This window comes from Entelurus aequoreus, linkage group LG02 (assembly GCF_033978785.1).
Source record: "Entelurus aequoreus isolate RoL-2023_Sb linkage group LG02, RoL_Eaeq_v1.1, whole genome shotgun sequence".
Classification (NCBI taxonomy): Eukaryota; Metazoa; Chordata; class Actinopteri; order Syngnathiformes; family Syngnathidae; genus Entelurus; species Entelurus aequoreus.
The window spans coordinates 76,620,546-76,634,891 of record NC_084732.1 but is presented as its reverse complement, the minus strand read 5'-3'; the positions used below and the strand labels follow the sequence as shown (position 1 = coordinate 76,634,891).

General features: G+C 43.9%; 1 protein-coding gene across 1 annotated transcript in view; it reads left to right on the top strand.

Moving 5' to 3' along the window:
• The window catches only part of ddb1 (damage-specific DNA binding protein 1), an 87,717-nt gene that overhangs the window by 40,937 nt on the left and 32,434 nt on the right, over window positions 1-14,346 (top strand). Inside the window, exons 16-18 of the mRNA XM_062032657.1 lie at window positions 10,062-10,269; window positions 10,373-10,468; window positions 10,763-10,874. Coding sequence (XP_061888641.1) covers window positions 10,062-10,269; window positions 10,373-10,468; window positions 10,763-10,874 — 416 coding nt within the window. The remainder of the gene's footprint in view (window positions 1-10,061; window positions 10,270-10,372; window positions 10,469-10,762; window positions 10,875-14,346) is intronic.

Below are 14,346 nucleotides of genomic sequence, written 5' to 3'. Positions count from 1 at the left end.
CACACCGGCCCCTGATTGACCTTTACAGACTCAATCACATTCATTAATTTAATGCAAAAAAAAGGAGCCTATTCCATAATAAACAAACAAAAGGCAAAGCTTTGAGAGAAAATAAAGTATATACATTACGTCCCTTGTGCGTGTCTTGTGGTCTGGTCTCCATGACTGACCAGTCAGCCCTCAGCCTCCAGGACGCGGCACAGCTTGGTGATAGGCCTTTCGATGACTGAAGTCTTTGTTTGGAGCTTGACTGACCGGACCAGGCCTCCTCCATCTGGCCGAGTCTCCAGTACTCTGCCTAATGGCCAGGAGCCCCGTGGGGCTGTGGGGTCGACCACCAGGACCACATCTCCTGGCTGCAGGTTGTTCCTCACTTGGGTCCATTTCTGTCTTTCCTGCAGAAGCGCCAGGTACTCCCTTGTCCATCTGTGCCAGAAAAGGTCAGCCATATACTGGACCTGTTTCCAGCGGCGCCTGGCGTAGAGATCCCTTTTCTCGAAGGTGCCAGGGGGAATGATGGGTTGAGTTTTTAGAAGAAGAATGTGGTTTGGGGTAAGCGGCTCTAAGTCCTGTGGATCTGGGGAGACTGTGGAGAGGGGACGACTGTTGAGGATTGCCTCTGCCTCGCAAAAGATGGTGTGCAGGCCCTCATCATCAATGACTTGTTGGTGGAGAGTAGAGTTAAGTACCTGTCTGACAGACCTGATGAGCCTCTCCCAGACTCCACCGTGGTGGGAGGCTGCGGGTGGATTGAATGTCCACTGAATTCCCTCAGAGAGAAGGGAGCCTTGGATTTTCCTGTCATCTAGTGAACTCAGAGCCTTTTTGAGCTCGGCTTGAGCTCCCACCAGGTTAGTGCCATTGTCGGATCGAATGTGCTTAACTTGTCCTCTCCTACAGACAAACCTCCTTATAGCATGGATGCATGAGTCAGTATCTAGTGTGTAGGCTACCTCCAAATGCACCGCTCTACTGCTCATACAAGTAAAGAGGGCCCCATACCTCTTGACTAGGCTTCTCCCTCTTTTAACTGTGATTGGGCCAAAGTAGTCTAACCCGACATTAGTAAAGGGAGGGAGGTCAGGGAGGATTCTCTCTTGGGGTAAACTTGCCATTTTTTGCTCTCCTGTTTTTCCTCTCACACGTCGACACACAACACACTTTGAAATCACCTTTCTGGCTGCGGAGTTTCCCTTTACCACCCAGTATTTCTTTCGGAGCTCAGAAAGCATGTGGTTCCTGCCACTGTGTCCAGTGTGTTCGTGAATGTGTCTCAGGATGAGAGTTGAGATATGAGCATCTCTGGGGAGTATACAGGGGTGCTTGGCTTCCTCAGGCATTGCAGATCTATGCAACCTACCCCCTACCCTTAACATGCCTTCATCTAGCATGGGATCTAACCTGCTGATGTTGCTGCTCTTACGAACACTAGATGAAGCCGTTTTGAGTGTTGCCATCCCCACAGGGAATGATTGTCTTTGGACATGGATGATCACTGACTTTTCGGCCTGCGAGACATCTTCCACTGTGAGGCGCTGTCCACCAAGTGTGGACCTGAAAGTTTTGAGTTCCTTGTTCACGTTGTAGCTGTGTGAACGGGTGGCAGTTTGACCTGAGAGGAGTTCCTTTTTCCTTTTAGCAAGCAAGCTTAGAATGTTCTTCATCTTGAGATACCATGCCACTGCTCTAAGGAGCTTTTTCCAGTTTGAAAAGGAGGAAAGCAGCTGGTTTGTGGGGGTTTCAGTGTTTACCACTGTAGTGAAGACAGTAGTGTTCTTTCTGACTTCTGGGTCATCCTGTAACACTGACTTGGAGCCCCATGCTTCCTGTGCAGGCCAACTTTCCTCTTGGCTTTCCATAAAAAGTCAGGGGCATGTATCCATCTCCTTTGCTGCATCAATCTGCTGGTACTCAGCCCTCTGGAGGCATCGTCAGCTGGATTGTCCTTACTGCCTACATACCTACATTGAGACAGCTTTGTTTTGAGGGATACACCTTTGTAGGTGGCTGCACAGTCAAAAACCACCCTGAGTTTCTTCTTTTTGGGGTGGTACACTCTGTGGTGTGGTATGTACCAAACCTTTGTCTGGCTGAGCTCCTCCTCTGGCACCTCCTCAGCATAGTGGCTTTCCAGAATGTCATTGAGAGATGCAACACACTCCTGTTTGAGTTGCTGGTTCCTTTCCATTTTTCTTTTCAGGCTTTGGAGGCACTGTTCGGCACTTGGGCGGTTGTTGGGCAGGTTGACCGTGGGCTTTCTGAAGGGTAATTTCAGGCTGTAGTGTCCGTCCTGTAGCACTGCCTCATTGGCTATCTCTAAAAACTGTCTTCTACTGACAGCTTAGTCTTTTCCTCTGACACTACCTCACTAAACTCCAGGTTATACTGGGAAATTAAAAGCTCCTCCAGATTTGCAACTGAAATACTGTTCACAGTTGCACTCTTGTCTCTTCTGACTTCTAAATGGCCCGTTAACCACCCATCCCAATAGCGTTCTCACTGCATGTGGACCCCCACCATGGCTATTTATAACCTCCCATGGCTCTAACAGTTTTGGAGCATTTGTGCCTATCAACAGCTCCACCTTTGAACTGATGCTCGGGAGTATAATGTTGCCTAAATATGGCCATGGGGCTATGTCTTCCTGTTTGGGGATGCTGCTTGTGGTGTCTGGCATTTCTTTCTGTGTGAAGACAACAGGAAGAGGTAGGAAATGATTGCTGTCCAGTGCAGAAACTTCCAGCCCAGCTACCATGTGAGTTGGGACAGACCTTTTCTGATTCATGGTCCTTAGTAGGATATGGGTCTTTACTCCTTTTACTTTCAACTGGGACATAAGCTGTTCAGAACAGAAGCTAGCGGAGGATCCAGGGTCAAGGAGTGCATAAACTGAGAGGACCTTTCTGCCCTTCCCTGCCTTAACGTTGACTGGGACAATGGACAGAACACTCTCTTGGTCCCCGGCCCCTATATGGCCACATAGCTCTGCTCCTGCACTGCTTACATCTCTAGAGGGCTTTTCTACCTCTTTCGATACCTTGTCTTTCAAGTCATAATGTAAAACACTTGGGTGAGATTTTTTACACAGTCTACATGTCTGATGACTTGGACAAACAGAACTCATGTGCCCTATTAAAAGACAGGCAAAGCACATGCCCTGGCTCTTTAGGAAACTAAGCTTGTCTCTGTGCTTCTTCTTAATGAACCATCTACACAACTCTAGTGGGTGTTTGTTTTTACAAATTAGACAAATGGGCTCTGAGTCAGACTCTGGCTTGGACTCTGTTGGGCTAATAGTAATACTTGTGGCAAAACTACTACCAGCTGGCTTTGAGTGTTGTGGCTTTACCGAGGGTCTAGCGTTAGCCTTTCCTATGGCTGACTGCTCCTGTACCCTTAGCTCTCCAAAGACTGGATGGGCTGCCACACGAGCTTGCTTTTCTATAAAGCTAACCAGGTCTAAAACCCTCACCCTGCGGTTGTGCTCTTCCTGCTGCTCATAGGCTTTGTTGCGCCATTTCTCCTTCAGCTTGAATGGCAACTTAAACGCAATGCTTCTCATATTGGCCACTGTGTCCAGTTCGTCCATGTACTCCGTCTCCTCCATGGCATTACAGCAGCTCCTGAGGAACATGGCATACTCCTGCAAGGATTTGGAATCCTCTGCCCTAATTTGAGGCCAGGTCTGGACCTTATCTAGGTATGCACAAGCAATTTTAAAGTCATGACCAAAGTTCTCTTTTAATAACCTTTTGGCTTTCTGGTAGCCTCTGTCTGGTGACATATATTCACAACTTTTGACTAGCTTTTGAGCATGGCCTTTTGTGTACTGGATGAGGAACTGCAACCTGTCCCTGTCATTGTCCGTTTTACTTTCGACCATGTGTTCAAAGGAATGGATGAATGACTTGCACTCCAAGATTTTTCCATCAAAGAAGGGAACACTTCCTTGTGGGAGGGTGGACAGAAGCTGCTGTTTCACAAGAATCTTAGTCAGTTCATTTTGGGCTTCCAGAATTTTGATCAGCTGACTGTTCTGTGTTGAGCTGGGGGTGGCTTGTTGAGGTTGGAACTGGAAACTGGCAGGCACAGCTTGGTGAACAGGGGCCTGCTGGGGATAGAGACCGGCAGGCTGACAAGGGGCCTGCAGAGGTAGAACTGGGACCTGCTGCGGTTGAGTTGGGGCCTGCTGAGGTTGGAAGCTGGCAGGTGGAACTTGGGGTATAGATGCATCGAACAGAGTAGTGGGGAACTGCATCTGAACTCCTTCCTTGGGCCTAACCACTGGGCTTCCCACAGGTGAACCACACCTTGATGGATCAAATGCTACCCCTGTAACCGCTGCTCTCTGATCTGCACCATGCACCTCTAAACCTTCTACTTCCCTCAAGTAGTTAATTTTAGCATTAGCCGCCTCTATTTCTGTTTTTAACTCCAAAGCCTCTCTTTTTTTCCTGCACATTAACTCCTGTTCTTCAATATTATACTTTTCCTGCAACCTTGCTGCCCTGGCTGTCAAAGCAACCTTTTCCGCCTCCGCTCTAATCCGTAATGATGAAGAGGAATTATTGGATGACTGTCCTGAACTGGAGGACTTGACTGATGCCTCCCTGCTTGACACTATGCCTGGGTGACCAGTTAGTTCATGCCTATATAGGCTGCCCGCCTCCTCTAAATTGTCCTTAAAGTGACCAGTTATTAAATCTCTGTCTTTAAATATAACAATGTCCTCGGGTGGAGGAGCACAGGTGTGGGTTGAGGGGTTTTCAAGATCTGATATCCATCGGGACACCTCAACTTCAAAGGCATATATAAGAGCAATTTTAGGCTGATACCATGTTTGGTCATCAGCCCTTCGCTCGTCTGGCTCTAAATTTTCAGAATATGATCTGTGCAGAGATTTAAACTCCATTAGGAATTCATTAAACTTGCTCATATTTATTTTCACTTCTTTTAAAGCCTCTGTATCCACCATCAAGTTGCGCACAATGTTCATTCGCCTTGTTATGTGTGACATTTTGCCTATTCTGGCGGCGCGCACACGAGAAGCCTCCTGCGCAATCGTCATTTCCCCTCCTTCGGCTGAATTATTAGTTGACATTTTCCTCTTTTAATCAACAAAAATCCTTCACTTGGTACATCAAAAAATGTTTACACTTCCAAGTGAATATAAAAGGTTCCAAAAATAGTCTTTATCCTTTTTGGGAATTAAATGTCCGTTAACGGGCCGTCGGGCGCGCACGCGCAAGCCCGTCACCAAATGTTTGTAATGTAACTTTTAAAAATCATTACGCGGTGATCGCGGTCCCAAAAATAAACATTTCTTGCATGATAATGTCCAGAAAAACTCACTTGATATTACTATAGAGTCCTTTTAACGAATGAGTTTGATGGTTTATCACAAACCTTAATGAAAGAAGTCCTTTGTTCCTGCACCATGCGCTTTGGCCTTGCTTCCTGCTTGGTGCGCAATCCTGTCGGCTGTACTTCCACAGCACGTCTTTGACAACTTGAAGTGGCATAAAACACTGAAAGTGATTGTTCCTAGAACTCCTTTGTTTCAAATGTTTGTTCCACTTGTGGCGCGGGCATCTTGTCTGACTCACACCATACACAGCCTTCCTTGTCATGTATTCTTCCTCTTCCCGCTTTCCATCCACTAATTCAAACTGATCCAGCAGCGCAATTGAAGATTGTTTTATTTACAATAATCAAGTAACAGAATACTCGGGAAACAAAATAAATGGTAGCTTATATAAAGCTGAGGTCTACAGACAGGTGAGGTCAAAGACGGTATGCTGGTGCCCGACTGCCAATCACGCGCCCGGCGCACTCCTGCCCCTTATAGGCCTGTGTGGTAACTTTTCACCACCTGCGAAGGGTGCACACTGACATACACAAATCAATCACTCAAAAATAACAATATGAACATAGACTCAAGTATGGCTCTCTATTTGGCTCCTACAATTATTTCCTTCTAGGGGGAAAGATGTTATGAGCTAGGGAATATAACAACTACACTACCCAGCATGCAACGGGAGTGACAAGCATGCGCGGTAGCCCCGAAAAGTGTTGCATATCGTCACCCGGCAGCTAAGAATGAGGTTATGAGCACACTGTGAAAGTAAACGTCAATAACTCAGCCAACACGCCTCGTCTGCATTATTTATAATTAGACAGACAACACATATACAGTGATATTTTGTTTTGTTTACATGTAAATAAATGTAAAGAAAAACAAAAGTTAAAAAAGGGAGATGGCATATATGTATGTGCTGCGGTTGCTTTAAGAACGTTGCGACAGCTGCCGTAAAGGTGGTGCGTTGCTAGCCTGGTTGCTATGTTTCAGGTTGTGAGTGTTCATGTGTTTGTACCCTGCTCAAATTTCTCAGTAAAGTTATTCATTGGATTATACCTTTTTGTTTTGAACTTTATTACACCTTGGAGCGCTTTTTCCCGTCCATTTTTTTCCTGCTTTCCCTATCTGCGCCTAATGACTGAGCTACGTGACGCCATTTCTTGTGATGTCACACGGAGCATTTCTGGTCGGGATGGGATTCGTTCCGAGGGATTTGAATAAAGAACCAACTCTTTTTCTTTACTATAGTGGTCTCGATAACGGGTCCCGGTTCTCAAAAAGGGATTCGAGTCCGAGGACTCGGTTCTTTTCTTATCAAACAACCGGGAAAACCGGTTTCGAGTGTCATCCGTCCACACACACACACAGTGCCATCGTTTAAGACCCCCTCCGTCCCCTGGTGCCACGCGACCTAGTAAGAATGCGCGGAAAATGGCAGACGCGCTTATATTACATCATAGTCACCTCTGACCTGGAAGTGTATCCGGCAGTCTGATATGTGAAGTATTTCAATGTAGCCTATTGCCACATTTCTTTTAACAGTAAACCTTGCTTGCCTCACTATCAGCAGCTGTTAGACTAGCCCTATTGTAGTGAATCACACCTGAGCCATCATAAATGATTCAAATCTTTAATGGACGTGTGAAAGTAAACAATGTGATAACGAACATTTTACAACAATCAATCTAGGGATCTAGATATCTGGTCAGGACACTCCTCAGTCTTTTACCTTCACCTTCATTGTCCATTCTTGCAATCCTGCCTGTGCTTGGAGGCTGAAATTGGCGGTCGTACTCGACGGCTGCAACCACTTCATGGCTTCACAGTAGTTATGGAGTAAAAAATTAGACGTTGAGTAATCGCTTGACATACGTCGCGGACAATAACTGATAGTCTGCTTTGCCAGTCCAAATGCATTCGCTGTTATCCGTAGTCTTCTCTCGTCGGCCAAGTAATACAAAGCACACGCTACCTTTTTTATCACATCCAAGGGAGCCCGCATTCTCATTGTCTCCCCTTCGACAAATGGACAAAATTTTGCGCTAAATAGAATCACAGCTGACCTGAACATTCGCAAGTTCTCTTGCCATTTCTCTGACACAACACACTCGTTGAAAAACATATCCCACCAGGCTGCCGTTCTTCCAGGCCTGATCCAAAACCATTGCTCAACATTGCTATGTTGCCGTCTGAGATGTGTTGTATCCGAAATAGCTGCAATCGCACGTTTCCTTCTCTTAAGGTATACATGCGTGATTTCTACAAGCGCCTGTACATGTAGAAGAAGACGAAACACGGGCATGTCTGGATGATGCGCCTCCATATTTCTAGTGGTTACCTCCGAGGGGAAACCGGTTGTTACGAAGCTGGCTGTGGCGCGTTCTTTCTGACGTCACGTGCTCTCCGAAATCCATTTATAAACGATCAATGAGTCCATACAAAGCTAAGAGACGGAGATTCAGGAAATAGACGGCGCGCTTACCCGTGTAAAAAAAATATCCAAGGAGGAAAACCTTAAACGATGGGTTAGTGTGGCTGACAAGGGGTTTAGGCTAAATAATTATTCAATTAAGGAGTTATCCGACTTAATGTAGACAGGGCCTTAGGCAAATTTATCTTCAGGCCTAACTTTTTGGACTCCTCATCAAACACACTGAGGTATTTTTAGAGCTGGTCAGCAGTCTCGCTGAACAGCATGGTGTCATCTGCGTATTTGAGGTCCTGGAGGGTGTAGTTACCAAGTGGCACCCCAGGGTTCTGTTCACAGACACGTGACATCAAGTGGTCGATGACGCAATTAAAGAGTTCAGGAGCCGCGACACAGCCCTGCCTTACCCTGCTGTTTAATGGGAACCACTCGGAGTCCTGACCACTCACTCGTACGCAGCTTTCAGCACTCTGGTACAGTTGTCTAAAGAGTGTGATGATTTTGGTTGGAGCTCCAAGGGACTTCAAGATGTTCCAGAGGGTCCCATGGTCCACTGTGTCAAAGGCAGCCTCATGATCAATGAAGGCGGTGAAGTGGTGCCGGTCCTTTCTGAACTCCTGGGCCTTTTCTATTATGAGCCGGAGAGCAGAGATGTGATCGATGGTGGAATGGTTGGACATGAATCCGGCTTGTTGTTGGCTGCGTCCGCTTCTGGTGGGTAGGATGCGGGTGAAGAGGGGATGGAAAGGAGGGTGATGCCTTTGTGGTTGCTGCAGGTCAGCTGATCTCCCTTGTGTTTCCAGAAGGGAAGTATAATGCCCCGCCTCCAGTCATCTGGCAGCAACTCAGAGACCCACACAGGGGTAATAATTTTTGTAAGCCATAGAATGATGTTGTCTCCTTCAACATCCCTGCTGTGATTGTACAAATGCCGGGAGCTCTGCCTTTCTTGGTTTTTGACAGTGCTGCTTTCACTTCATCTGGGAAGACTGGAATGATGGAGCAGTCCGAGTTAGGGGCATAGTGGCTGGTAAGGGTGGTTTTTTTTAGAACAGGAGGGCGAAGTTGGTAGAGTGGCTGTGCCAGCAATCGGAGTGTTGCTGGTTACTGGGGTTCAATTCCCACCTTCTACCTTCCTAGTCACGTCCGTTGTGTCCTTGGCAAGACACTTCACCCTTTGCCTCTGATGGCTGCTGGTTAGCGCCTTGCATGGCAGCTCCCGCCATCAGTGTGTAAATGTGTGTGTGAATGGGTAAATGTGGAAATACTGTCAAAGCGCTTTGAGTACCTTGAAGGTAGAAAAGCGCTATACAAGTACAACCCATTATTAAGGAGCTCTCTGAAGCGCTTCTTCCATCAGTTGAGGCAGTCTGCTTCCTCAACCAGATTATTTTTGTAGCCACCAAAGAGCTATTAACATCATTCTGTCAGGAAGTTTGAACACTCTTCTTGGCAGAATTGATGGAGTCCGTTACTAGCACAGACACAGATGTTAAGCATAGTGTACAAATGTTCAATGCGGTTGAAGTCTGGGCTTTAGGAAAGCCCTTCTAAAAGCTTAAATTCAGCTTTTCCAAAGCCAGCATAGATATACAGACGTATATTGCTTTTGTCTTACCAACATCCTGACTGAAGTTACTAATTACCCGGATTGTGATGTTTTTTTGTGGTGTACCGGTACATAAAATATTGTAGCTTTTCCCCAGATGTCGAAAGTATGGCGTTGAGGTAGTAGATCAACAATCACTTCATTGAAACAAATAAAAAGCCGAAACAACAACTGCGAACTGTAACAAAAACTGCAACCGTTTCACCCAAAGTGCAAACTTTCACTTATGTCTTCCACGTGTTAATCCAAAATACCAGTCAGGACACATGAATTTATTCTCAAAACTGTCTAAATATACAACTTTAAACTAGGTATGAACAAAGGTTTTTTTTTAAAGCACAATTTTCCTCCACACCAAATGTTAGCAGCTCTGGCTGTGTGTTTCGCAGCATTGTCCTGTTGAAACACATATTTGTGCCCGAATTTCAGCTGTAAAAGGTGTTGAGTTGAGGTAGTCTTCCTGTAATATTCCATCCACTTTGTGCTTGGCAGTAGGTGCAGTGTTGTTAGGTTTGAATGCCTTGTTGTGACTGAGCAGTGAACCCTGTGGTTCTACTGTTTACCCCATGACTATTTGAAACCTGACAGCTTTATTTTCTGTTGCTCTTTAAAGGTTTCTCTTGGCCTGAACCCTTTTCTTTGTGATTGTATTTCCATCACTATAGGTTCCCTGAGTGAGCGTAAAAAAGTCACCCTGGGAACGCAGCCCACCGTGCTGAGGACCTTTCGATCCCTTTCCACCTCCAATGTCTTTGCCTGCTCCGATCGCCCCACTGTCATTTATTCTTCTAACCATAAGCTGGTCTTTTCCAACGTCAACCTCAAGGAGGTCAACTATATGTGTCCACTCAACTCTGAAGGCTACCCAGACAGGTATACTAAAAACACACAACCAAGGGACGGTAATTGCATACATTGTAGAATTTCATTTGATCAGTTTTAATTTTCTGCCAAATCTGTACCTTATCTGTTATAGCCTGGCTCTGGCTAACAACAGCACTCTGACAATCGGTACCATTGATGAGATTCAGAAACTCCACATCCGCACTGTTCCTCTCTACGAGTCCCCGAGGTCAGTCTCCCTCTCAGATTTTCAGATGTATTGAGTGAACATGTTTGGTTCTATTTACCTTCAGTTTTTTTGTCCTTTTGTGCTTGTTAAATATCTGTCAGTTTTTTTATTGACATAAATTACACCGTAAACAATTGTATTTGTTATTATATCTTGACAGTCATATAATTTAAGAACTCAAGGTGTTTTCATTGTTTTGTTTATTTCACTAAAACACCGTGGGCTATTTTTCTGCTTCCACCCACAACTCATTGTGTGTCCACTCACCTCTTTCTTCTTTTGTTTACATGCCAGACGGATTTGTTACCAGGAGGTTTCCCAGTGTTTTGGTGTCCTGTCCAGCAGGGTGGAGATTCAGGATGTGAGCGGTACCACCTCTGCTGTCCGGCCCAGTGCCAGCACCCAGGTACTGTAGCTCCATATTTTGGTGGGATTCTGAGGTTTGCTACACAGTCACACTGAAGATGAGCAGTGTAGATTACGTTTTGTTTGCAGATTTGCCATTTTAAATGTGTCCCTTAAATCAGTCAGTCAGTCAGTAGTTTACAGTATATGGGATTACTTCTAGCTTTATTAGATGCTTTTTTTTTGTAAAACACACTCCCTCTTTTTTGTGACTATTGCGGCCTAAAATGGATGACTTTGGGGCAGCATTTTTAAAAAGTTGAGACACAAATTGCAGTGTTTTAAGGCTTATTTTTTTCAACAACTTTGCATCCGCTCCTGATTTTATGAATATCTAATTAGTGTTTTTTGTAACCCTAACCCCCAAAAGCACAGGATTAAAAAATGTTTTACTTACATATTTAGTTTTAGTTCTTTACCAGTCCCCCACGATCTTTTTTATCCCTAATTTCAAAAATTGCAATGGAAAGTGCAGATTTTTTTTTAGGTGGTTCTTGCAGTAAAATTGCATGACAAAGTGAAAGTTGCAATAAATTGTTGTGATTTTCATTCTGTAATTATAATAGGGAAACTTGTTGAAGGAGATGATGATTAAATACAAACAAAAAGACTGAGAAAAGCATCTGACAAACATGGAACACACAAATGTGCAAAATAGGCTTAATTAAACAAAACACACGTGTATTACTGCAAGGAAAAGACTAAAAATTATATCTCAACCATCACATGAGACAAAAAAATCGTTCGCAGTTAAAAAGTAATTTATGCTGAAGACGAGTAAACAATACAAATAATCTCAAGGGATATTACTATTGAGTACTCTAAAACAGTGATTATCGAACTGTGGTGGTACTTGGGCTGCATTTATGGGTATGCCAACGAAGCCTTTAAATCCATCCATCGATGTTCTACCGCTTTTCCCTCTCAGGGTAGCGGGGGGCCGGAGCCTACCCCAACTGCATTCGGGCGGAAGGCGGGGTACACCCTGGCCAAAAATAAACTTAATATACTCTGGCTCAAGCTCAACTCTTAAATATACTTGTTAATTAAAACCTCTGCCTTGTTTTTAATGAATACTTAGGCCTACTACACTACTGAATTTTAATGTTGGTCATTATGGTGGTACTTAGAGAGTGCCAAGTGTTTTCTGAGGTTGTACTTAGTGAAAAAAGTTTCAGAACCAGGCAGTTCTGTCATCCACAAATTGCAGACATACTTGTTCATGTTTTACGGTTGAAAGTCAAACGTCTTTTATGCTCCAACTTGTTGCACGTAGTTTACACGCACTTTCCTTGAGAACATTGGGGAACTATTGAAAGCGATCTATAGCATTGATTATTAGTTGATAAATGAGAGATTATCATTACACCTCAACATCTCTGTCAAAAAAAACTGACAGAGACACAGCAAGGAAGCAGAAGGGCCACATGTGACTCCAGAGCCGTGGGTTCCAAACCAATGCTCTAAAAGAAGTACACAGGAAAACTGATCAGTGTACAGAGCTGACGGAGAAGAAATGGAGCAGTTAGTAACAGAAATGGAAAGAAAAACAGATAAGGTGTCCAAGGCAATGAAAGCAAGTGACAATAACCGGAATAAAAAGCTCAGAAATATGGCAATGTATACATACAGTAGCTCTTAGGTTATGGTGACTACAGTAGGAAATGAGGAGAGACCAGTGTGTGTTTTATGACTGAAAACTCTGGCAGAAAATTGCATTACCAAACAAAGACAGAAATGTGTCAATGGCCACTGGACTTTTTCGCCAATAGGACTGTCATTTTGTAACCACGCTTACTGTAAAAAAATAAATAAATAAAAACAATATTGGCCTCGTACTAAGCTGTCCATTACTTTGCAGGTTACAGAGGGAAAATTCTGTCTCCTGGGGGCATGTCGGAAAACCATTGCTGAAAATAAATAATTGCATTTTGTATTTCAAATGATGCTGCACTGATTATGCTGCAGAGCGGTCTACATCAATCCCAAACCTCTCTCCTGCTATCTCTTGCCAGTAAAAAGAAAAACAGTTTGTTACGCCAAGGTAAAAGATAATTTTACCTTCCAATGATTTTCAGACTATGTCAAACCAAAGTATTGTTTCTCGTTCTTTTAATGAACTCTGGCATCGTGAGTTGGCAGCCATTCTGAGGCTTTGACGTACGTAATTATGGCCTCCCAATTATTTTCAGGCTTGTTGTCTCTAAAACCAATCTTTTTCTGTGCTGTAGTCTAAAGCTCGGCGCAGCACTTTATAATTTTTCTTTACTGGAAAATTGGCCTCAGTGATTATTGTTATACTAAGTCGTTAATTTTAGAATTCAATTACAAGTTGTTTCAATGACACTTGCACATCAGGAACAAGTTGGCAATCTGAAATTTAAATTAAAACGCACAAAAAAGCATTTTTCTTTTTAAAGCTGCTGTATGTCACAGTTGGTCAGCTGCTCAGAGGGCGCTCGAACAAGTGTTGTACTCCGCCTTTCTCCGGTTTCAACATCTATTACACATGGAGATAAAAGTAAAAACTAGAACAGCACTCTGTGAGGACAGACCTCCTAAAAGTTTAATCAAAATCCGCCAATAACTTTTTGATCATTTGATCCTCATCCCATTTCTGCCATTTCCTGAGAGGTAGATGAAAATCCTCCCCATACATTTTTGAGCTATCTATAGCGGAGTGAAATAAACCGAGTTAAGCCTCTTGTCAGTCATCTGTTGTCTTTGTCTTTGTAGTTGGACGCGTAGCCGCTAGCATATACACACAGAGAAGCTTGTAAGGTAACGTAGTAGAAATGATCTGGATCAGCCCCAAAATGTAACGACTTGTTTTTGTCCTATTTGAATCGTTTCCTGAAATCCGTTCATGACTTTATAAGCTATCTCTAACACATTGAAAGAAATGGAGTAAACATTCTTGTCTGTGAACACTGTCTCTGCAGCGCTGTTTGCACACACACACACACACACACACACACACACACACACACACACACACACACACACACACACACACACACACACACACAGGCGCACGCACACACACAAACGCACCCACACACGTGTATCGTTTAGGTAACATATTTGAAATGATCCAAAATCAATTAGTTGTTCCTTATCCCATTTCGGACAGTTCCTGAAAGTTTAATAAAAAAATATTTTGATAACTGACAGACAGACAAACCAATGACAACGATTATATAACCTCTTGGCGTAGGTAATAATGGTGGGTTGTTTGGGGGAAAACCCAATGACTTCAACAACCACCATAACGTCTGTTTTTATATCCTTTTGTTCTTGAAGGTCATCCACAGCTTAAATTAAACTCCCAATATGTTTTCCAGTTTGACCTCTCTCTTTGTCTAGTCTGTTTTTGCTGGATGCTTTCTCTTGTACACACTAATGCGAGTATTTTCAAAAGAGACTCTCTGGTATTAAACGATCTACATTCGCACAAGTGTAGTTTTGACAAA